Raw genomic sequence first — 23,077 nt, forward strand, 5'->3', positions numbered from 1 at the left:
TGTGAGGCGGGGGAAGCATAGGACAGTCTATGTGGCAAGGTTGTGTGGTGTGGAAGACCATTGGGGGGGGGGGGGGGCGGGCAGAGGTCAGAGCTTGACTCTCAGCAGAGGAAGGACCTGCTTGATATTTTGGAGAGAGTTGCTGATATTTTAAGTGTGTAGCAAGCACTTGAAGGAAGAGATGATGGCATTGTCTCCCTTGATCTCTGCTTCTTGGGAGGCTCCCCAGAGCTGTCTTCTGAAGCATAGGGGCTCCTCCTTTGGAGAGTTCATGGTTGGATGTCCATTTTTTCCTGGAGTTTGTGCTATTTTGTACAAGGCCTTTCTCCTGCAGAGTCCTGGGGGGGGGATACAAGATGGGTGATGTTCAAGAGACCTATCAAACTTGGCATTTGTTTGGGAATCGGAGACCCCCTCCCTCACGCACACACGCACACACACACACGTACACACACACATACACATATACACACACACACACACCCTCTGTTCAGGAGAGAGCCCACCTCCCAGGATCTCTGCAAGATTCTTATGCCCAGCCAGTCTGTGTTGGGACAGGGAGAGGAGCAGTCTTGGGGGGTTTGAAAGAGGAGGGGGGAACTCTCTCAGCAAATACTGAGGAGTCCTTTGTCGTCCAGCTGTTTAAAAGAGAGGCGTTAAGCTCTTTCCTAAGTGTTGAAATCCCTTAAGATTTTTGATCAGACTGGGAATCTCAAATTAGAGCCAAATCTCGTTCTGGAGGGCTGCAGGAAACCCAAATTATTTTTCTTACACAGGGCGATCAGACATGATTATCTTGGAATGGGAAGTCTCTAATGCTGGTGCAAAGATGGGAAAAGCAATAAGAAAGCGTTATCTTTTTTGGGCTGAGAACTAAGTGTATATGATGGATCCCTAAGGTAAATATATTGGTCTCTGCCCTTACTCGCAAAACCACAATCTCCGTGGAAGGGGGGGTATGGCTTTCAGGGACTCTTATGATAGGAAAATTGAATTCCTGTTCAAACTGGCCTTTGAAACGTTGGCGCTAGTCTTGCAAACTTCAGTTTGTGGTGGATATGTAGTTTGAGCTCTACTGAGATGAGCACAATTATTTCTGGGGAATTGGTCTGGATGGGAGCCAGTTGCAGCTTTCCTTGTGGACTCACAGTATGATTTGATTAGGGCCTTTGCCAGCCCCATGGTCTTGATGACCACTACTTTGAGACTACTGTGGTTGAGGCACTGATCAGCTGATAATGCCTCGAAGTCTCGTTTGAGCAAGCTGCCCTTCAAAGGAAAGATTATTTTTGGTGAAGATCTTTTTGGAGAAATTGGTGAAGCATCCTGAGGGGAAGTAAAGCTCCAAAGATTACCAGCGGTTAAGCACTGTGGGGCAGCTGGTCCTGTGTGAGAGCAGCAATTTAAAGAATCAAGGCGTTACTGTTCTGCATGCAATCTTCAGTTTTTCAAGTGCCAAGGGGCCACAAAGAATCAGTCCTTTCAAGGACGGAAAGGAAATTCATTAGATGAAACAAGCCCATCAGGAAGCGCCCACTCAGCACAGTGAGGAGTAGAGGGGCCACTCAGTGGTGATTCCCAGAGGTGGATGGTTATTTAGTTTTTATTTTATTAATTGTTAATTGTTTCTTCCATCAGCAAATCAGTGATGTACAGTAAAATCAATAAACATAATTTACCAAGATCAATAATATAATGAACAAAAAGCTAGTGATACAGTGACAGTACATACAATCAGTAAATAAAGGGATAAACATTTCTTAATAAATATAAAAAAAGAAGAGCAAACAGAACTTTAAAAACAGGACACTGTATTAAATAGAGCTAATTAAGAGGTAAATATTTGTGAGAAAAGCCATATCTTCATCTTTTCTGAATTGAGGAAATCCCCCTCTAAGTGTAGTGCAAGGAAGGCATTCCACAAGCAAGGGGCCTGGCTATATAAGAGAAGGATATTTCATGGGTCCTATCGAGCCTAATTTCCTTAGGGTTAGGAAGTTTTAACAGCTGTTTCTAGGAGGATCACAAATGATGGCCAGGTTGGTAAGTAGTGAGAAGATTTAACAGCGAAAAGCTTTAAAAGTGAGGCAGAGGATAACCAATGAAGGTCACATAGCAGTGGTCAAAATTCTTCATGCCAAAATTGAGTTTTGCGGCTACGTTTTGTACAACCTAAGCCTACTAATCAAAGTAGAGGAGAGGCCATGATACAGAGCATTACAATAGTCTAAGCAATTTAGAACAAGTGAATAGGTTAGCATTTTTAGGTCATGTATATCATGAAATGGTCTAAACAATGAATGAGTCATAGAAAGAAATAGGACCTAGGGAGGAAGTGATATCACTGATCAAGATGGTCGGGTAGGCTGAGATCTCGGACCAGATGTGCTGATAAAAACAGAAAATAGTTTTGGTGCTGCAGTTCTGCTAATTTGAGCATTTGTGGAGATGAAACTGCAGAGACAATGTCGACAAGAAGAAAAACTGGAGATCAAAAGCTTTTTTTTGGTTAGAGTCAGCCAATTACGCGGCGGGAGAACAATGGCCACGCTTTGCGTGAGCAGTCCTCATGCTCAAAGGAGGAGGAGCTGGGAGGCAATGCTTCTGCTGAGAAAAGCATTACATGAGCTGGACTCCAGGCCTGGTTTAGAGACTTGAAAAAAGATAAGGTGAGATCCTGGACACAATCGCAGAATTGAGTGAGGTAATCAATATCTAGGACAGAGTAGAAGAGGCAGAGCAAAAAATCGAGGAGCATGATGCACATATAATAGCGCTTCAGAAGTGGCCGAAGGAGCTGGATACAAAGCATACAGGCTTAAGTGATAAAATAGAGGATCTTGAGATCACTTAAGATCCCGCAATGACATCTGTTAGGAGGCTACATGAAACCAATGGACATTTGGATTGTGCAGTAATAGTACAAAACGTTTGCGTGGTTTTGCTCCACAGCAGGGACAGTGAACTTGACTGAGCCATCAATATAGCAAGTGTGCACAGAGCTTTGGGTCCATGGTGCCAGAATCTGTCAAGAAATTTCAAGATATGCTTTAAGGTCTGGTGAGGGAAAAGGTTATGGTTAAGGCAAGAGCCTTGTTGTCTTCTGGGAGTCACATAATTTGAAACTTTGGTGATTTGTCAGCTATCACACTTAAGTGGAGAAAAGAATTCAAAGACATCACCAGTGTGCTCACGGGAAGAAACATATGTTATAAATGAATGTTTCCTGTTGGGCTCAGCTTTAAGTAAATGGCAAAGACTACAGGGTGAAAACGCCAGATGAGGCCAGTAATGCACTCCAGAAGGCTGGATTACAGGAAGGCTCAGCAGAGGAATGAGAAATGGTAGGCAAGATGATGGTAGTGTCTTCACCTATACACTGACAGGATTTAGCCAGAATCAGGTGGATGTCTGGTGAGCGAAGTACACCCTACCTCTAGAAATTATGCTTTTTATTCTTATCCCCATGGCACATACTCTCGGAGAGATTTAATTTTGGTGGAATCTTCCCTGATGGGGCTAGTGCAAAGCTCAGATATAGATAGTATTACATGGTCAGTCTATGCTCCAGTTTGGGTATGGATCAGGGGGTTGCGCCCCCTGACTGGAGACAAAATTTGGAAATTGAATGATTTGCTGAGGAATGAGCAGCTATGTGGGAAAATAAAAGGTGCGATTCAAGAAAACCTGCAACATAATGATTCGGGTGAGGTAAAACCAAGTATACTATGGGACTGTCTAAAGGCGGTATTAAGGGGCAAACTTCCAAAAGGAAGAAGGAGAGGAACAAGCAAACTACAGTTTTGTTGGATTCTATTAAAGAATTGGAGAATTTCTTTGTTAACTATATTGATTATATGCTCAGATTAGTACTAACCCTCGCACCTCCATTGGTGGTTTCAAATAAGAAATTTGTAGAAGATTTGGAAATTAAACCTTCATTTGCTTCCTAAAAATATTGCAATGCCATATACTAAACGCAAGGGAAAAATATGAGTAGAAGCCTCGACTGCTCAAGTTTCAGCTCCCCTGCAGTCTACGATAGAAGGTTTCTTTTCCCCAGCAAATATAATTCCTCTGAGAAGGCAGTCCAGTACACTGCTAGACGAGGAGCACACGCAAGTAATGTTGGACCTTCAAACATCTTTAAGCCCTGGAGCTACTGAGACACCATGTCATCCATGCAGCGAACAGCCTCAGTTATCAGGTGTACTCAACCATCGGGAGTCTGTGAGTGAGAGAATTCCTACTGAGGCAATTACCGAAGTTGAAAACGCTGACATTAAGTTTTGGAAAACAGCTTCAGTTGCAACTGGAGGGGAATATCCAGAACTTATTCCTACGACTTCTACAACTTTAGTTTGCGAGGATCAGACCATGAATATCCTGAATGGTCAGGATCACTGTCAAGAAATTAAGGGCCAGATTTTATAACATGCGCGTGGGCGCAGATTTGTTCGCGCAACCCGGCGCGAACAAATCTACGCCCGATTTTATAACATGCGCGCACTTCCGCACGCATGTTATAAAATCCAGGGTCGGCGTGCGCAGGGGGTGCACAATTGTGCAACCTGCGCGCACCGAGCCGAGCAACCTGCTTCCGTTCCCTCCAAGGCCGCTCCGAAATCGGAGCGGCCTCGGAGGGAACTTTCCTTCCGCCCCCCCCAGCCCTAACTAAAACCTCCCCCTGACCTTTATTGAAGAAGTTACGCCTGCCTCTGGGCAGGCGTAACTTGTGCGCGCCGCCTCTCCATCCCCTGGCCCGGTGGCTGTTCCGGAGGCCTCGGTCCCGCCCCCGGGCCGGCGCCCCACCCATGGCCCTGCCCCCAGAATGCCCATTTTTTCAAGCCCCGAGACTTACGCGCGTCCCAGGGCTTGCGCGCACCGCTGAGCCTATGCAAGATAGGCTCGGCGCGCGCAGGGGGAGGCAGGGGTAGGTTTTTGGGGGTTGTGCGCGTATCTTACGTGCGCAACCCTTTGAAAATCTACCCCTATGTTGGGCACACAAATATTAGGATTGGTCTCGGTTAAAAAACCAAGAAATTACGCTAGAGAATGTTTGGAAAGCCTTAGTTTCTCTAGAATCTTCAATTTCCACATTAGCTAATATAATGTCTGAAACTAAGAGGCATATCCACCAAATAGACCCAGTAGTGAGTACCCACATGAGTAAAATTAATGGGATACAAAAAAAAATATCTCAGCTTCAGGAAGTTCAAAATACTATTGTTCAAGGTGAGACAATTAATTCGAGAAAAATAGAAAATCTTGAAAATGAGTTAAGATACAAAAATTTAAGAATTGTGAATTTCCCTCATGTTAAGTTAAATCTACCATTAGATACATTTAAAAAATACTCATCAGAGGTATTATTATTAGCCCAGGAAGCTATTCCTCCTCTAGCTAAGGTATATATTTAAAATAGTGGTAAGAAGGAAAAGGGAAAACCACAAGAAACTTTTAGAGTATAGCAAGGAGAAATAGGTAATATTACTGAATTGATTGAACAATCTTTAGAAGATCAGGTTGAATTTAGAGGAACTTTACTAGTTTCATTTATATTCCCCTCAGATCGGGATTCAATCCTGAGACAATTTTTCTGAAATAGATCAAAACATTTTTTAGGTGATGAGGTGTGGATATATCCGGACATAGCTAGAGAAACCCAGCTATGTAGAAAAATCTTTTTTTCAGTGGGTCAAGAAGCTAGAGATATAGGGGCCGGCATTCTTATAAGGTATCCAAGTAAATGTATTGTCAACTGGAATAACAACAGATACGTGTTTTTCGACCCTGTCCAATTAAGGTCTTTCTTAAATGCAAAGGTATCTAGGGAGGTTGTAAGCCCAACGTAATAAGAAATAGGAGTTTAAATTGAATAATAGATATTTGTGTCTTTTTTATTTTTCCTTATTTTTATTGCCTATAAGAGTGCTCTAGAAATATTTGAACAACCTAATTTCCTTTTATGGTCGTGTACCAATTAATTGTTTTTTCAAAGGGAAGCTCGATGTACATTGGTACTTTTTTTTTTTTTTGTATTTAAACGGTTTTTTATTAGGAACCAGCAATCAAAAGAGTAAGATCAGTACAGAATATAACGTATGTGACTTGTAAAAAACAGAATAGCGAGATGCAATTCCCAACGAACAACAAGTCAAAAAGAACAGCAACTGGCTCCAAATTTTCCAGCAACAGCATATAACCCCTCCCTCCCATAACCCACCCCCCGACCAATCAATAGGTAAAACAAACAGTACAAGGTGCATAAGAGTCACTGTGCCCGAGGAAAAGTTGATAGACAGTATGGGGAACATGGTAGAATAGAAGACCCCTGCAGAGGTCAGCACTCCCAGGTTATGTCGCTGAGGCCTCCTGAGCCGCTAGCCATCGTTTATAAGGGTCCCAGATTTTCTGGAATAGAGGTACACGATCTTGATGCAACGCCGTGAGACGATACAATTGGAAGTAAGAGTGCAGACGTTGCTGGATGGCAGCTAACGAGGGAGCATGTTCCCGCTTCCAGTGAAGCGCAATCTCTGATCTAGTAGCGATGAAAACCTGTAAGGCCAGCCGTTGAATGGACTGACTGCCATCCGTGAGTGGCGCTCCTAGGAGAGCCTGCCAGGGTTCAATGGGGTGGGGCACAGAGATGAACTGTGCCAGCCACTCAAAGACCTTCCGCCAACATTGACGAATCTTGGGGCAAGTCCACCAGATATGGAAATAAGTGCCTTTGGCCGCGCACCCCCTCCAACAGGTGTCCGGAATGTCAGGAGCAAATTTATGAAGGGCAACTGGTGAGTAATGCCACCGATATAACATTTTGTAACAGTTTTCCTGGAGACCTGTAGACAGTGAGCATTTGTGGGCCGCTGTGTAGATCTGTTCCCAATCGGTATCATCCAGGACCTTATCAAAGTCCAATTCCCATAAAGTCCGGTGTCGCACTCTTTCCAGTTTTCTGCCATTGATGAGGGCATAGATTTTTGAAATCGTTCCCCGGATAGATGAGGCATTTTTGCACAACGTTTCGAAAAGGGTACCTTTGGTCCGGATAGAACCATCCCGGAGCCCCTTATGTAGGAAATGGTACACTTTGGCATACAAAAGAAAGTCAACATTATCCAGGGCATATGTTTGACGGAGATAATCCTGAGTTACTACAGCATTCTGTATATAAACATGCCCCAACGTGCGGACCCCGGCCTTAAGCCAAAGATGACGAGCCTTGGAACCATCCCCTTACATTGGTACTTTTTGTGTTATTCTTATGAATACAATTTCTTTAAGGATTATGTATAAACAAGTAAATACTATGTAACAAGACCTTTTCATTGACAATTTATATTGTCTAAAATATTGTAAAACATCTATAAATAAATAAATAAATAAAAGAATTGGAGAGGCTACACAAGCGTACTGGAAAGGAGTAAACTAAAAATATATATGCAGACTCCATGAGTTGCAATTAATCAAGTATTCTTTGAATTTGGGAATAAGACCTCTAAATTAAAATGGAGGATGGAATAAGAGGAGGGAATAAGACCTCTAAATGGAGGAGGATATAACTTATTTGCATAGTATAGATCTACCAATACTTACCCCACAGCAGCAGAAAAGATTGGACTGATATAGCTGAGTTTGAAACATTACAAATTTGAAGGTGGATAATGGCCCTGGAGATGGATGGGTATATGGTATGTTTTTATAAGAGATTTGATGGCTTCCTGGCTGGCTCCTTGAAAGCTATGTTCAGTGTCCTATTGCGGGGTGATAGGCTTGGTCCTTCAATGAAGATGGCTTTTATAGTGGTGCTTCCTAAAGAAGGAATAAATATAAAGGAACAAGAGCAAACACAACTTTAAAACCAGAGAAAATAGTTTGTGCATCTTACAGTCTGATTTCTTTATTAAATAGGGCTATAAAATCTTTAGCCATGATTCTATTAGTTAGATTGGCAGGGGCTATCCCAGATTTGGTACTTAAAGATCAGTTGGGGGTTTATCCCAGGTAGATACATTGCTAATAATATCAGATAGGTCTTTAATTTGATCTAGATTGCTCAAAAAGAGAAGGTTCCTTAATTACTTTTAGCAGTTGATGCTCAAAAAGCATTTGATTGCTTTCACTGGTCATATTCATTTGGCGTCTTGCGGAAGGTTGGGCTGGAAGACTATTTTTATTCTTGAGTATGTAAGATGTATGAAGCATTGGAAGCTAGAATTTGGGTTATTGGTTGGTATTTGGCCATTTTCCATTTGGGGAGAGTTCCAAGGCAGGAGCGTCCTCTCTCCCTTTTGCTCTTTGTGCTTGCAATGGAGCCCTTTGCTGCACAGATTCATAGAATGGAAGATGTGGTGGGTATAAAAGTAGGTAGGGGGGAGTTTTAAGATTTCTTTGTATGTAGATAGATTGTGATGTCTCATAACCTGAAATCTTGTGATGACAGTTTGGAAAAAATATGCACAGTTTCTGGGTTTAAAACTAATAATACTAAGTCTGAGATTTTGAATATCTACATATCTGGGCAAGTGGCAAAGGATCTACAGGGTTCTGCAGGCCAGCCCGAGGAAACGAACTATCTCTGGGGAGAAAACACAAGACTTAAAGCAAAGCAAGAAATTACAGTACATAAACAACCCCGTTTCACCATACCTTCTCTTTTAGAAGGGAGTTTCAAAGACATTACATATGTGCTTTCATTCAGGGTGTCAATACTGAGGTTGCCACCATGAACTCCAAAATCCAAAGAGAGTTCCATACCTGATGGGAGCTTGCTGGCAAAAGTCATTTCAACTGGAGGTGTATCTTGCAGATTCTTTCCTGAGTTAAGAATACTTTCCCTATGGCTGTGTGGAATCTCATTCTTAGGTACTCCAAGGCTTGCGTGTGATTCATTCTGCTTTTAGAGAAATTCAGTACCCATCCAAGTGATTGAAAAACTTGGACTGATTCAACTCACTGACATCATCTTGTTCTAACTTGGCTTTGATTAAGCCAGTCATCCAGATGAGAGGGAGTACTAGTATGCCCTCTCTGTGCAGAAAGACTGCCACTCCCACCATGATGATGAAGAAAATTTGTGAATCAGAGGCCAGCCTGAATGGAAGAACTCTGAAGTGAAAATGATTCCCCATCACTGCAAACTTCTGATGGGAAATTGTAAATAAGCGTCTGTCAGATCTAGGGATTAGAGAAACTCTCCTTTTCTCATAACTATTATGGCCCAACTACAAGGCACCTTGAGGCATTGATTTGCCCCTTCAAGGTCCAAAATGGGCCTAAAAGTACCTTCATTCTTTGGAACCACAAAGTAGAGTACGTTTCCTGGCACTCTTCATTAGTTGGGGAGTCTGCTAATATCCTGCAGGCCATTGGTTAGAAAACTATTAATCAGAAGATCATTGGGCTCACTTACACAAGAGAGGTCTATCGACCCCGGTGATTACAATCATGTGGGAGCTAAGAAGTGGTTCACTTCTTTAGCATAATGATTGAGTCTGGAGGATGTTTGATGCCTGGTGTCAGCAAACAGGTATATCTTCCCCTTTCAGGGTATATATTGCACTTAGCTCTTTTGCAAAGCCATTTTGAAGGAAAGATGTCATTCAGTTCCCTTAAGGTTCATGTGGTGGCTTTGTGATAGGGTAGGGATAGGTAATTCTGGTCCTCAAGTGCTGCAAACAGGTCTGGTTTTCAGGAGACCCTCAATGAATATGCATGAGCTATATTTGCATACAGAGGAGGCAGTGCATATAAATATAGCTCATGCATATTCGTTGTGGGTCTCCTGAGAACCAGACCTGTTTGTAGCACTTGAGGACTGGGAAGAATTCAAGATTCTTTGATAGCATGCCTGGACGTGGTTTGCTATTTGAAGTGTATAAAGCAACTTAGACCACTCTTTTGTCTGGTGGTGCCTTCTTGGAATTGCAACCTGATATTGAGGGCTCTAGCAGGAGCTCCCTTTGAGCCTATCAGACAGACAACTCTCAAGAATTTGTCCTTGAAGACCTTGTTTCTGGTGGCAGTCTTTTCAGCAAGACATTTGAGTTATAAGCCCTGTCTTGCAAGGGTCTGTACTTGTTGATTTCTGAGGAAAGAGTAGTGATCCATTTCATGCCCTCCTCCTTACCTAAGGTGGCCTTAGACTTTCATCTTAACCAGTCAATTTCCTTACCAATGCTTAGCTTGAAGGAATGTAAGGGTGAAAATAGAAGTTTACATAAATTGGATGTACGTAGAACCATTTTTGAGATACCTTAAAGTGACCAGTTCCTTTTTGAAGTCGCTGTTTTGTTTAGTAGGCCACATAAAGATAAGGCGACTTCTATGTCCGCTATAGCCAGATGGATTAAGGAAGCTATTGGTGTGGCATATATCGGGTCAGAGGCTACTAGTTCCAGAAGAGCTGAGAGCACATTAAACAGGCGACTTCCTGGGCTTGGATCTATGATGGTCTCTCGAGGATATTTGCAAGGTGGCAACTTGGATATCCTTGCATTCCTTTACCTGCTAGGAATGATGCTGCCTTTAGGGAAAGGGTCTTGAGAGCAGCCTGGACCTTCTCCCTCCCTACTCATTTGCTGTTCTGATGGTCAGTTGATTAGCTTTGGCAGATATACTGACAAGGTTTACTACTATACCAGCTCATGTATGGTGAGTGGTGTCATGGAAAACTTGTAGTTCTCTGTCTGCACCTGCTTGCAGGGAGAGAGAAACCATTCATCTGAACTGGTGTGGCAGGATTCAAGAAAAGGAAATTATCAGGTAAGATAATAGGAAATCGCAAGGGAAAAGACCTCTATAAAAATGACTACAAGACACAATTATTTTTGAAACAGTATGTGTAGTAAGTTTTATTTATTACATTTATTCTGACCTTGGTTAAGATAAATCTTGTTTGGCAAGAATGCTGGTGTTGCCTGTCTGATGATCTTCACATTAGTAACTAGTGTATGTTCCTTGTTTTTAGTACACTTCTCCCACTGCAGAGCAGCAACTAGCCAAGTGCACTGTAGAATTGGCATCTCTTCTAGGTAAGAAATCCTCTTGAGATCTCTGGACAATAACTACACATGAATGACAGAGGAGGGGTGACACCTTATAGACTAATTTATTGAGGAATGAGCTTGACCCTGGTCCTCAAACTCATGCCTCAATAATTTGGTTAGTCTGTAAAGTGCCACCTGTCTCTCTCATTTTTGCTACCTCAGATTAACACGTCTACCCCGCTGACGATTTTAACTGTGCATGCACATGCTTTTGTCATCTTCATACCCCAAGAATTGTCCTTCATTTTGTTGCTGATTTTCCTTGTTCTATTTTAAACAAAGTTTATTTAATATTCTAGGTATTATAATATATGATTCTCCAAAGTCCAGCAATTCACAGATTCTCACACATGGGTCATGGGTCACTTGACTGTGCTTGGCCTATATCAACAGATTTTTTTCCGAGCTTTCTGAAAAAGGCAAGTCTTTCACTGCCCATTCACATTAGTTCCAATACTGCTGCGATCCTATGGCTTAGTTCTAGTTTTTATTTTGAGACCATTGGATCTGATCGTCTTCTGTGGTCCTACAGAGTTTTAGAAAATGTTTCTTCTCTCTCCAAATTTTCTGTCAACCCAGTACCCATATTCCCCCAACCCTAGATTGTTCTAGATCAGTGGTTCTCAACCCTGACCTGGGGACCCCCCCAGCCAGTCAGGGTTTCAGGATATCCACAATGAATATGCAAGAGAGAAAATTTTCATGCACTGCCTCCATAACATGCAAATTAAGCTTCTCGTTCCAAGAACAGGTCCAGAAATCAAGATAAATTTTCCTCCCTCCTATTTGAGTTGAGATCAGTGTGCTGAGTGCTTGAGCAAGGAGCCGAAAAAAGTCTATGCTGATCTTCAAGTGGAAGCTTTAAAGCATCGACACTCAAAGGGCTCATACAACAAGGAGGTTCCATGCAATTCAAAATGGCCATATCTGGAAGTGAGGTCTGTGTCTCGGGCTCAGACAATATCATACCAATCAACAGAGATCCAGAACTTTCAACGAAGATATCCATTCTCTTAAGGCCAACCCTAGTATTTTTTATCAGGGCAGAGTTGGACACAAGAAATGCTATGTTCACTCAACATAGCAACTGCATCATAGTTCCAGTGTTGAGCACATTGATTTGTGTTTATAGGTTAGCCCTTAAGTTGAAATCCTATATTTCAGCTGTGGTTTGTAAGATACATTGTAGTCTTCATTTAGTTAGGCACTTATGTACTTTTCTGAGTATTAAAGCTTTTAAATCTGTATTGCATTCACTGGTGACTTCACAGTTGCACTACTGTAATATGCTGTGGGTGAGTCTACCAGCAGAGAGTATCCAAAACCTTCAGTTACTGCAAAATATTGCAGTAAGATCTATCATTGGAAGTTATCAGTGAGTGAGTGTTAGTCCAATATTGCCTCAACTCCATTGGTTCATGATTTTGGCTAGAGCCAAATTTAAGCTACTGATGCTGACCTTTCATGCTTCACAGCATGTGGGCCTTCATATTTGATGAAGAAGTTAACATGGTATGTTTCGGGATGGGAGTTGCATTTGTCAGGTAGCTTATTTTAAGAATACCCTCCATGCAGAAAATGCACTTAGTTCAACATAGGCCCAGGCTATTTTTAGTAGCAGTTCCAAATTTGTGGAACAGTATGCCCTTGGATCTTCATAATAATTGATTTGGCTCTTAGAAAAAAGGTAAAGGCATGGCTCTTCTCCTTTTGTTTTTCCCCAATACTGATTATTCTCAAAGGCCAAAGAGCTAAGTTTTAGGCTTCTGAAGTTTTAGGCTCCATGGATCATGTGGTCCCAGACATCTTTTTTTCCCAGTGTTTTTTGAATAGGAGTTTGAAGATTCCAGCGTCTCTAAATACCTCTCGGAGGAATTCTGAAAAGGAATATAATACTGACCTCTCCTCAGGGCCTTCTGTACTATAGACCTTCCCTAATTTTCTTCAGGGAGTGCTAAGGCTATCCCTGTGGAATTGCAAGTTCAGTATAGGACACGCCTTGGTTTCCTCTGATGTATGGATGTCCTAAAGAGTTGCTGGTAGTGCCTCTTCACCCTCTCTTCCAGGACGTACGGAAAAAGATATGGGGAAACCTCACACACTACTGCCAGCTAGTAAAAAGACAGACAATCAATATTATGTCCAGGCTGCAGAGACATTCAGTAAACCCTCCGTTATTGCTGCAGAATGGTGGTCAAATCCACCCTGAGAAGGGCCAAGGAGTCTGGAATCTATATGTCAGTGCCCCCTGGACGTGACACTGACTCTGGATATTTTTGGTCAGAAGCACTATATATCAGTTGCAAATAGCTTCTTAGCAAATCTAAATAATGTAATACTTGCATATTATCCTGAAAGGAGGCCAGGAATCCAGAGTTTCTTCCCTGAGAGAGAGAGACTGAGTTTTGCTACCTGATGGAGAGTGAAAGAAGTATCTGGTCAGCACAACTTACGATTTAGAAATGCATCAAGAGCCTAAGCCATGGCTATTGATGCCCTTAGGCTTTTATGGTTATGGATCTTAGGCCTGCACAAAGATGAATAAGAAAAGCTTGCAGACATGCTTTGCAGTGGTGGAAATCTCATTGGGTATAGAGTTAAGGAAACTATGGAGCTCTTGAAAGACCGCCATTCTATCCCATCTCTTGTGCCACACTAAAACTGTTGGAATACATTCTACATCTTTCAGAGTCTGGTTTCATCTCGGTGCGGTTAGTGCTTATCACCATCATGTAGAGGGAAACTTCATTTCAGAACAACCTCTAGTTGTCAGGTTCGTGCCTGGCTTGCTTTGATTTAAACCTCCTGTGGTGGTAAGAACACAGCATGATGCTCACTCAGCTGATAAAAGCCCCCATTGAACTTTTAGATTCTTGTGAACTCAAGCATCTAACCTGGAGGGTTGCACTTTTGGTGGTATTAGTGACTTGTCCACTTTATACTATATTCTGTTATAATTGGAAAGCGCTCTGCATAAATCCCAAGTTCCTGTCCAAGATGCTGTTATATTTTCGTCTTCATCAAACAATCATCCTTTCAACATTTTTCCCCAGGCCACACCATAAAGATGTAAAGACCTTAGTTTGCAAGAGTATTATCGTCTTTTACCTGGGATGAACTAAAACTCATAGAAAGTCTGCACTGCCTGGGAGTGCAGTGAAAATGTGCAGTTTCTAATTAGTAGGTTGTATCGCTTGTTATGCCCTGGCAGGCCTAATCTATCAGGGTATGTCAAGGACATAATGCCTTTTTGCAGACGATACCAAATCTGTAATGGGGTAGACATCCTGGAAGATGTGGAAAACATGAGGAGGAATCTAGTGAGGTTTTGAGAAATGGTCTAGAGTCTGGCAACAGGGTTATGCATTTGGGTTGCAAAAAACCCAAGGGAGAAATACAGTTTAGAGGGTGAAATTCTACTATGTACAAAACAAGAGTGGGATCTGGGAGTGATCATATCTGATTATATTAAGGAAGCCGATCTGACAAGATGACGACAAAAGCAAGAAGGATGCTTGGGTGCATAGGGAGAGGAATAGCGAGTAAAAAAAAAAAAAAGGAGGGGGAGTGTTATTGCCTCTGTATAAGTCTGCTTATGGGTCTGGAGACCGCACCTTCAAAAGGATATACAGTTAACTGAATAGTTGGATCAGATGACAGCTCCTAAAATGGTCAGTGGTCTTCGTCATAAAGCATATGGGGACAGACTTAAAGAAAAGAGCTAGGAAAAGGATTCAGGTTTCCTCCATCTTATGCACACTGTCATATTGGCCTGACTTGTTGCAACGATTCATTCTGTTTTGCTTAGGCAGACTTTCATTGGCACGCCAACTCTCTCCACGATTTCCTCAAACTGGACTTTCCTGGCTGCTTTGTTCAAATGAGCAGCTGGCCCAGGGTCTAGGTTGATGGGATGCCAAACTCGCCTCTTCCATACTCTGTCTTCTAGGGCTTCTTGGGGATGAGTTAGGACCTTCCTCTGACTGATCGCCACTGCCTTCCCTGACATTGCTTGCTCCTTTCACTGAAAACACACGTTTTGTAGCCACTTTTAGAGGGCTAAATGATCGCCATTTCCCTTTATGATGGGACACATTCAGTTTAACCAGATATGAGGCAGAAACATACTTTATGTAGCACAAGCCGTTAAGCCCGTTCAAACGGGCGAGATTCCGTCGGTCACACCCGCTCTCTTCTCCACAACTTCTTATCCTTCCCACTTACTCATATCCTCTTCCCTTTTCCTTCCATCGCCTCTCATCTTCCCTTCCGCCCTCCTCTACTCCCTTTTTCTCTTCTGCACAACTTCGTACCCTTCCCACTTACTCATCCCTTTTCCTTCCCCTCTCACCTCATCCACAACCCCTTCCCTCTCCCTCAGCCCTCCTCCACTCCCTCTTTTTCTCTTCTACAGGATCGGCTGGGGAGGGACCAGGCTAACGGAGGAGGCATTTGCTGATGAAACTGCAGCATGTTAACAGCCTGAGCCTTCCCTCTGCTGTCGTCCCTACTCCCTCCCCCCTTCCCCGGCGATGGAGGGCCGGGCTCAGGCTGTTAACATGTCTGAGGAGCCGTTTTTTGGAGCGGCGATCTCGTGCGCGCCTCACCACCGGGCTCGTTGCTGGCCCACCCAACGCTCAGCTACCACCGCCGCTGCTCCTCTACGCTGCGTCCGCCACTCTATGTTGCTGGCCCGACCAATGCTCACATACCGCCGCCGCTGCTCCTCAACGCCGCGTCCACTGCTCTGACCAACGTGCTCTCTTGCCTGCGCATGCGCTGCACGTCGGGCAGAGCTATTTGTTCCGCACATGCACAGTAGAGCTGCTCTCTACTGCGCATTTGCAGGCTGTCGGTCAGAGCCCATTTATAAGGTAGATTCTCCATACCTCACCAAAAGAAGCATGCTGCTTTTATGTTTCAAAGCTGTAGTTCTGATGTATTGCAATGCACTTTTCATTGACGTGCAGGCTGTTCAATTCTCTCCAGCTGTACAGAATCCATTCTTTAGTTTGAAATTTATGCAATTTAAGAAAGCTCTGGGGAACCCATAATTGTTCTTCCACATCCCTGGAACCCAGTTGACCCTGTTATATCCTTCAGTAACCACTGGATAAATGCACATGGGTTGGCTCCTTCTACTCCCTCTAGTATCCCCACAAGCCACAGGTTGCTGCATCTGTGTCTACTTTTTTCTCTTCTAGCGCTTTTACTCTTTAAATGCAGCATGTCCATGTTTCAAGGTCCTTAATGTTGCTGACTCTGCTTAAGCTCCTCCATTTTTGGTCCCATCATCTCCAACTTTTCATTTAATTTGGCTATCAAGGCTTTCATAGCCTTAAATTCATTAGAAGAGTCTACCCACATGGCTTTCAGTAAATTGGAGTCCGCTAAGCTCTCATCTCCATGTAGTTTTTCTCCCACTGCTCCCTCGATCCCCCTATCCACCATTTCAGTGGGCTCATCAGCATCCTGATGATGATGATCAATGATTTGTCCTGTTTTTTCACTTACATTTCTGGTGCATCCCATGCTTCTTTTCGTTTTCTTTCACTCTCAAATGATTCCACATTTAATCCCAGATTTTGGGGGGGAGGGAGTGCAATGGACATCCAAGGGAGATAGGATTACTATGGTCCAGGCTGATGATCCAAGGGAGATAGGATTACTATGGTCCAGGCTGATGATCCAAGGGAGATAGGATTACTATGGTCCAGGCTGATGTCTTCAAGAGACGATGCCTGATATCATTAGCACTCACTAGCATGTCCTTTTTTCCCCCAGTTTCATTTTTAATCTCTAATCTTGCGGGCTTCGCAAAGTATTTAATTCCAAAACCAGGTGTGATATCCTTTCACTTCTGTGGTTCCAACTGACAAAAGTGTTTTTGTTTTTTTTTTTTTTAATCTGAAGTTTCAGATCAAATTTCTATCCAAGGAATACCTAAGCCTCAAACACAGAAGGAAGCTGAGAAAGAGCAAGCACAAATGAATCCTGTCTGCAGCCTCCTACAACTGCTACTGTCTGTCTGGCGGAAAGACTTTCTGGTGCCCGTACCTCTTCACATACTTTTTAGCCTGAAAAATGTTGGCTACATTGCCGATGCTCAGCTGCATGAGGTGAGTTTTCCAAAGCTTCCAAAATTGGGTGCAGTTTACTTCTCAGTTGACTGAATGTCTTTGGTGCAAAGGAAATAAAATTCAGCAGCAAATAACTAGGCCATCAAGAAGTTAGGAAATATTTGAGTTCATAGAGCTTTATGAAAACAGTGTGCCATTTGATAGGACAAGTTTCATTGTTAATAGTTAAATTTGTTACATTAAAAAAAACAAAAACTATAGTATGCATGGCTCAAGGAGGCTGCATAAGTGTGAGATGTGGATAGTGACCTAACTAGGCCTTTGTTTTTGTGTAGTCAGAGGCTCCTTCTTAAAATAGCACCAGTGCTGCAGGCCAGGGCAGAAGTAAAGTTAGGTTGGTTAATTGTGTTAGCCATAACCAATCAGGAAAAAATCCATAGAGGACCTTATTTAAATATTTATTGACCTTCTATAACTTTACAGAGCTTTGAAGTGTAAATTCAAAGGTGTTGCAGTGCAAAGTCCTTGTATCTTTGAGATTTTGATATAGAGCTCCTACAAGCAAATGTACATGTTTTAGTTCTAATGATGATTAGTGCTCAATTTCAAAAGACTCATAAATGACACATGCTGTTGTTTTTTTCTGACTTCTAAAACCTGCCCTGTCCTGTTTATTCTGCAGTGGGATTTGTTCCTTTTCCTGCTCCATGGTCTTGGTGAGCATGGAATCATGGGATATACCCAGATAGAGCAGTACTTGCATAGCCTGCAAAAGTTCCCATGGCCCCCTGTAAGTACTGTCATTCTGTTTTCCATTGAGGATACTTCTAAAGATTTTATACTTGCATTTCCTTATAGAGAATTGACATATCTTGAGAGCAATTTATAGTTTTAATTAATTAGACAATAACCTGAGAAAGATGTGGGTAAAAGGTGAATGATATGCAGGGATAATTTATTTTTTATTTCAGAGATACTAAAACTAAGCATAAAGGAAAATCAAATGTGCAACAACAAAAAAGAAATAGGGTGCAAAATCACCTGGTACATGTTTTCTCCCTTGGCCTCCTTGGAGCCAAAAATCAATAAAAGGTCCAGGAGCAGGGAGCCATCTTGCTCTTCCCACTCAATTATGCAAAAGGATTTACCTGCATTGAATTTAGCTTCAAAGGGAAATGATATTGAGCATCCTGCACAGGCACCAGAGCAAAAGTATTACTCTATGGTGTTTGAGCCAAAAGGATGGAGATTACGGTAGTGGCTCTGTATACTTCAAAGCAGTTTTATCAGGAGGTAAGCTCAGCCATTGCACTGATAACGCTTGGTCTCCAAAGGTCCACACCACAACCATTCTTATTTCCCCTCAGGATATTCAGGAGGTGACCTGCCTAGTCTGTCACCTTTTTATGGTGCCTGGAATCTTTGAGCAGAAGATTCTCGAGGTTCTTTCTCGGCATTTCAGCTGGGATGGAACGCCTGCCGTGAGTGCTTTGGCTTCAGTTGTAGTGCCAGTAGCACTGGTGCTTGAGACCCATGCCTAGCACTGAGTGAGTTAGCTTAGACATCAAGGTTGCTGCACCAAGCAGTAGGTATTCAGCCTCTGAGAGGGAATAGACCCTGATGGCTCATCAACACTCGGCCCTAAGGCCACAACAATTTCAAGAGCAACTTTCTAAGGGTCAGTGCTCCCTAAAACCTTTGAGTTTGTAGTCCTATCTGATGCACTGAGGAGTTATGGGATCTATATTTTGGGTCGGAGGACTTTGACTCTGATCAGATACCTCTCTGCTTCAGGTTAGAAATAGAGCCCCACTGGAGGACTTTTCTACCTATCATTTTTTTTTTCTAGGAAATGGCTAAGGCCATTCCATTTAAACTGGAGACAGAAGGCAAACCTAGGACATTTCTCTTGTTTCCTTAATACCTCAGTGTCCCTAAGTTGCTAGTGGCAGTTTCCATTCATCAGCTTCTGTATACAGGATATACAGAAAAGGATTTAGGAGACTCTTTTGTACTTCCTGTGTCAAAGACCAAAGTATCATGTCTAGGAGGCTTCCAGATTCAACAAGACCCAGTTACCACACCAGTCTGTGGTAGCTGCAACCACACTAAAAAGGATCAAAAAGTCTAGGAGTCATGCCTCATTTCCTCTGTACTGCGAGTCCAAGACAATTGGACCTTTTTGACAGAAAATTATTTTAGAATGCTATGCTTGGCTCCTGTATAGCTTTTCATCAGGTCTATAGTATTGAGTACATGAATTATAGAAGATCCTGAGGTTCATTGAGTTTTTCCTTCCAACCAGGAAGACTTTGCATACAGACCAAGTGCTTTCCACATTCCTATTCTCATTTCACTATACAATATTCCCTCTAATTTTTGACAGGCTATGTGGGCAATTTTTTTTTGTACAAAAATGTTGTGCAAATTTTTATAAATTGAGTTCAGATTTGTGCATTATGACCCAAGTGTACCTGAGCAAGTGTAATGCAAATAATATTGGGATTTTGTAAGTGTTATTTAAGTAATTGTTTTAGTGATGATAATTCTACATTGTTGTTTCAACATATTTTTTAAATAGAAAACAAAATTTGATTTAATTTTTTTAAATTTAATATTGTTTCAAGAGAAATACAAAATGAAATAACACTAAGGAAATAGCATAAATATGAAAGCAAAACACAATCTATAATTCAGTCATTAAGATCCAATGATGCATCTGAGAAGGAAAATAGCTATCTATATAGCTCAATATTTCAAGTCTACAAACAGGGGGATAAATTTGATAGCCAAAGGAAAAAATTTCAAAAAGAAAGAGTAAATGACATTCATCTTCTGGGTATACAAAAGCAATCTTAAGGCCCATCCCCTATCACAGAGGACTCAGCTAAAAGTGATCTTAACTCTTCCTTGTTACTCAAAAAGGCTGTGAGTGATTCAAAGAAAACACATCTAACAGAACATTATTATATATTTAAAAAAAAAAAAAAGGCACCAATATATGAAGCACAGTCAAGCCGCAAAATTGGGAATGGACTTCTCCTTTTCTGTATATTTCTGGCAACATCAGGAAATATTCTCACATTGCAGTTTAAAAAGGAAACATTTATATGTCTAACAAAAAAAGTCAAAGCAACTAATCCCTATCTGAATGCAAAGCCAAACATATTTATTTATTTTTATTTTTATAGACCATTTATAACAAATTAATTGGTCTAAGCAGTGTACAGGTATATATAGAGCACTACATTAGACATAAAATGACTTGTAAAACCACTCAAGAACATATTAATAAGGCAAGCTATAAATTGGTATGAAAAGCTTCATGAAATAAAAATGCTTTCAGCTGCTTCTGAAAAGATTTAATTTCTGGCAGAAAATGTAAATGTTGTGGTGTAAGGCATTCCATATTATAGATCCAATTAAAGAAAAGGCTCTTGCACAGATGTTTAACCAATTGAGCTTGCTTAACAGCAGGGACAGTCAGTAATAGATTGTCTTGCAAAGGTAACGTTTAATCAAAATGGTTAAGTAAGCCAGGCTTTGTTCTTTCAGGCAATTAAAAACATGGGTCAATATTTTAAATTGTATTCTTTGGAATACTGGAAGCTAATGTAACTGAACTAGTATAGGAAAAATAGGATCCTTTAGTTTACTGCAAGTTAATAGTCTGCATTTAGATACTCCAATCAACAGAGCATTACAATAATCAATTGAACTTAAAAAAAAAGGATTGCACAAAGATTCTAAAATCCTGTAGCAATAACAAGTAACTACGGTGATGTAAAAAACGCAGCTTATGAAAGCCAGAACATAAAAGTAACTGTATATGAGGTAACCTGAGAGTGTAGAGTTAAGCTGGAAACCGAGCGTGAACGGAATAATAACATTGTTATAAGTCAAATCAATATAAGTGTTTGGAGCAAGGTAGTGCGAGATCCACATTGCTTCTGTCGTTTGCAAATTTAAAATTCGATTAGTTGTAATCCAAAGTTTTATTTGATCTAAACAAATGTGTATCGTTTTTGATGTATTTTCAAAATCGATCTCTGTTGGAAAAAAGAGCTGAATATCATCAGCATAGATTTTATAAAGGATAAACTGTATCCAGTACAGAACATAACAGACAAAAGTGTGACTGACAGCACAGAGCCTTGTGGGATACCAACCGTAAGATACCAATCAGAACACTTACTACGGCGATATAATTAGCATAGAGGGAATAATTTGCACAGGATCAGATTGCTTTAGCAACCTAGTCAATCCAAAGTATTCATCTCTTGAAAAAGGAGCTTCTTGTTGTCCCACAGCTTCTTTCTTTGTAAATTGAGGAATATGATAAACTCAAGAAACAGGCAGCATTTTCTTATCAGGACCTTTCAAAATCTCCCTCAGATATCTTTTTAAACATCTCCAAAGGGGAAATTAATAATTTCTTAGAAAAATTTGAGACGGAGATTACTACATCTCCTAGCATTCTCTAACATTTCCACCTTATTGGATAATAGTAAATACCATTTTATTAAAGCCTCTTGAGTATCCTTTGTTGCCAAATATTCCTTCTCACAATTATCCATTTTAGACTTAAGAACCCCTATTTCAGTTTCTTGTTTAACTCGATACCATTCCTTCCATCATTTCAGGCATATTTTGAATTTGATCAGAAAGAGATTTCCCAGTGTGACCCGTCTACCATAACGTGTCAAAAATTAAACTCAGGATGCTGTACTTAACTTTCATGGAATTACCCTGTAGTGAGGTAAAGATCAGCAGTTTGGAACTGGCTTCTTTTAAATGGTCCAACTCATCCACTGCCTTCTGATCTTGATCTTCTGGTGATCCTGAGCTGACTGCTCAAGGCTCCCCTACCAAAGTCATGCACTCCTGGGTGCCTGCTGTCCTTGGGAGCATTGACAACAGATTCCGCAGGAAACTTTTAAATCTTACCCATATGTTTCACCATTGGTGATAAAGGAAAATTTTCCCTTGATAAGCAGGTTGAATTAGTCATTACATGTGGATGATGACATTTGATGGCACAGAACGGACTTGTCTCTTCAAACTTGTTGAATTTTGAGCTCTACTGAACATATGTGGGAGTTGCCTTGTTAGCCTCTTCAGTCATTTTTTGTCAGAGCTAAAGCACTGTTGTGCATTTCGTGTCTCCTTTTCATCTTTCTTCAAAGTGAACGTTTTTTGGTCAAAACCTGTGTTTTGCCTTGCCTCGTTTCTGCAGTCCCACAACAACACTTCTACGTGCTATCAAAAAAAAAATTTAAGTAAAGTTTCCCACAGAAACTGTTGGACTTCTGGTTATGCTCTGCTGTGCAGTGCACTGACCAAGCACCTACCTAACCTATTTTGTATATTCTGAGTGACTTGCCAATCCGTATCACCTGCAGTGTCATAACATAAAGATCCCATTCCACTCCTGCCATCTGGGCTGAAGGGGCTGGTAAAGCTAAAAAATGTTAAGGCTTCTCTAGAGAAACTAATAATGGCAAAGAAATTGACCTCTGAAGAGGAGACTGGAACTGAAGTCTATGAGTCAGGTAAAAATGTGGCTTATCTAATGTATTGCTGGAAAAGTTTCTCAACGTTTCTAAGAAGCTTGATTCCCATTTCGGTATTATTGAGAACGAAGTGATTCAACTTGTGCAATCTGTACAAGATAATGTGGCGTGCCTGGATGAACAAAGTACGAGAATAGAGAAGTTGAAGATGGCTGCCATGTCCTCCACAACTAAACTCGACAGACTAGATGGGAATTACCTTTTTGCTTTGGAGAAAGTTGACGACCTTGAGAATTGATCCCGTTTATGCCTTTTCTGGGACACCAAGTATCCAAAGATTGCATCATTTGTTTCAAAATGGCTGTCAGAGATTTTAATGTAGATGGCAGCAAAGGCCTTATTAAAATTGATCATGTACACTGAGCTC

General features: G+C 41.5%; 1 protein-coding gene across 2 annotated transcripts in view; it reads left to right on the forward strand.

The window, feature by feature from the left end:
• CDAN1 (codanin 1) overlaps positions 1 to 23,077 on the forward strand; it is a 191,774-nt gene that overhangs the window by 163,273 nt on the left and 5,424 nt on the right. For both annotated transcript variants that reach the window (XM_029598691.1, XM_029598690.1), the window contains 3 exons: positions 10,979 to 11,042; positions 16,971 to 17,176; positions 17,820 to 17,927. In XM_029598691.1, the coding sequence (XP_029454551.1) occupies positions 10,979 to 11,042; positions 16,971 to 17,176; positions 17,820 to 17,927 (378 nt within the window). The remainder of the gene's footprint in view (positions 1 to 10,978; positions 11,043 to 16,970; positions 17,177 to 17,819; positions 17,928 to 23,077) is intronic.

Source organism: Rhinatrema bivittatum, chromosome 4 (genome assembly GCF_901001135.1).
Source record: "Rhinatrema bivittatum chromosome 4, aRhiBiv1.1, whole genome shotgun sequence".
Lineage (NCBI taxonomy): Eukaryota > Metazoa > Chordata > Amphibia > Gymnophiona > Rhinatrematidae > Rhinatrema > Rhinatrema bivittatum.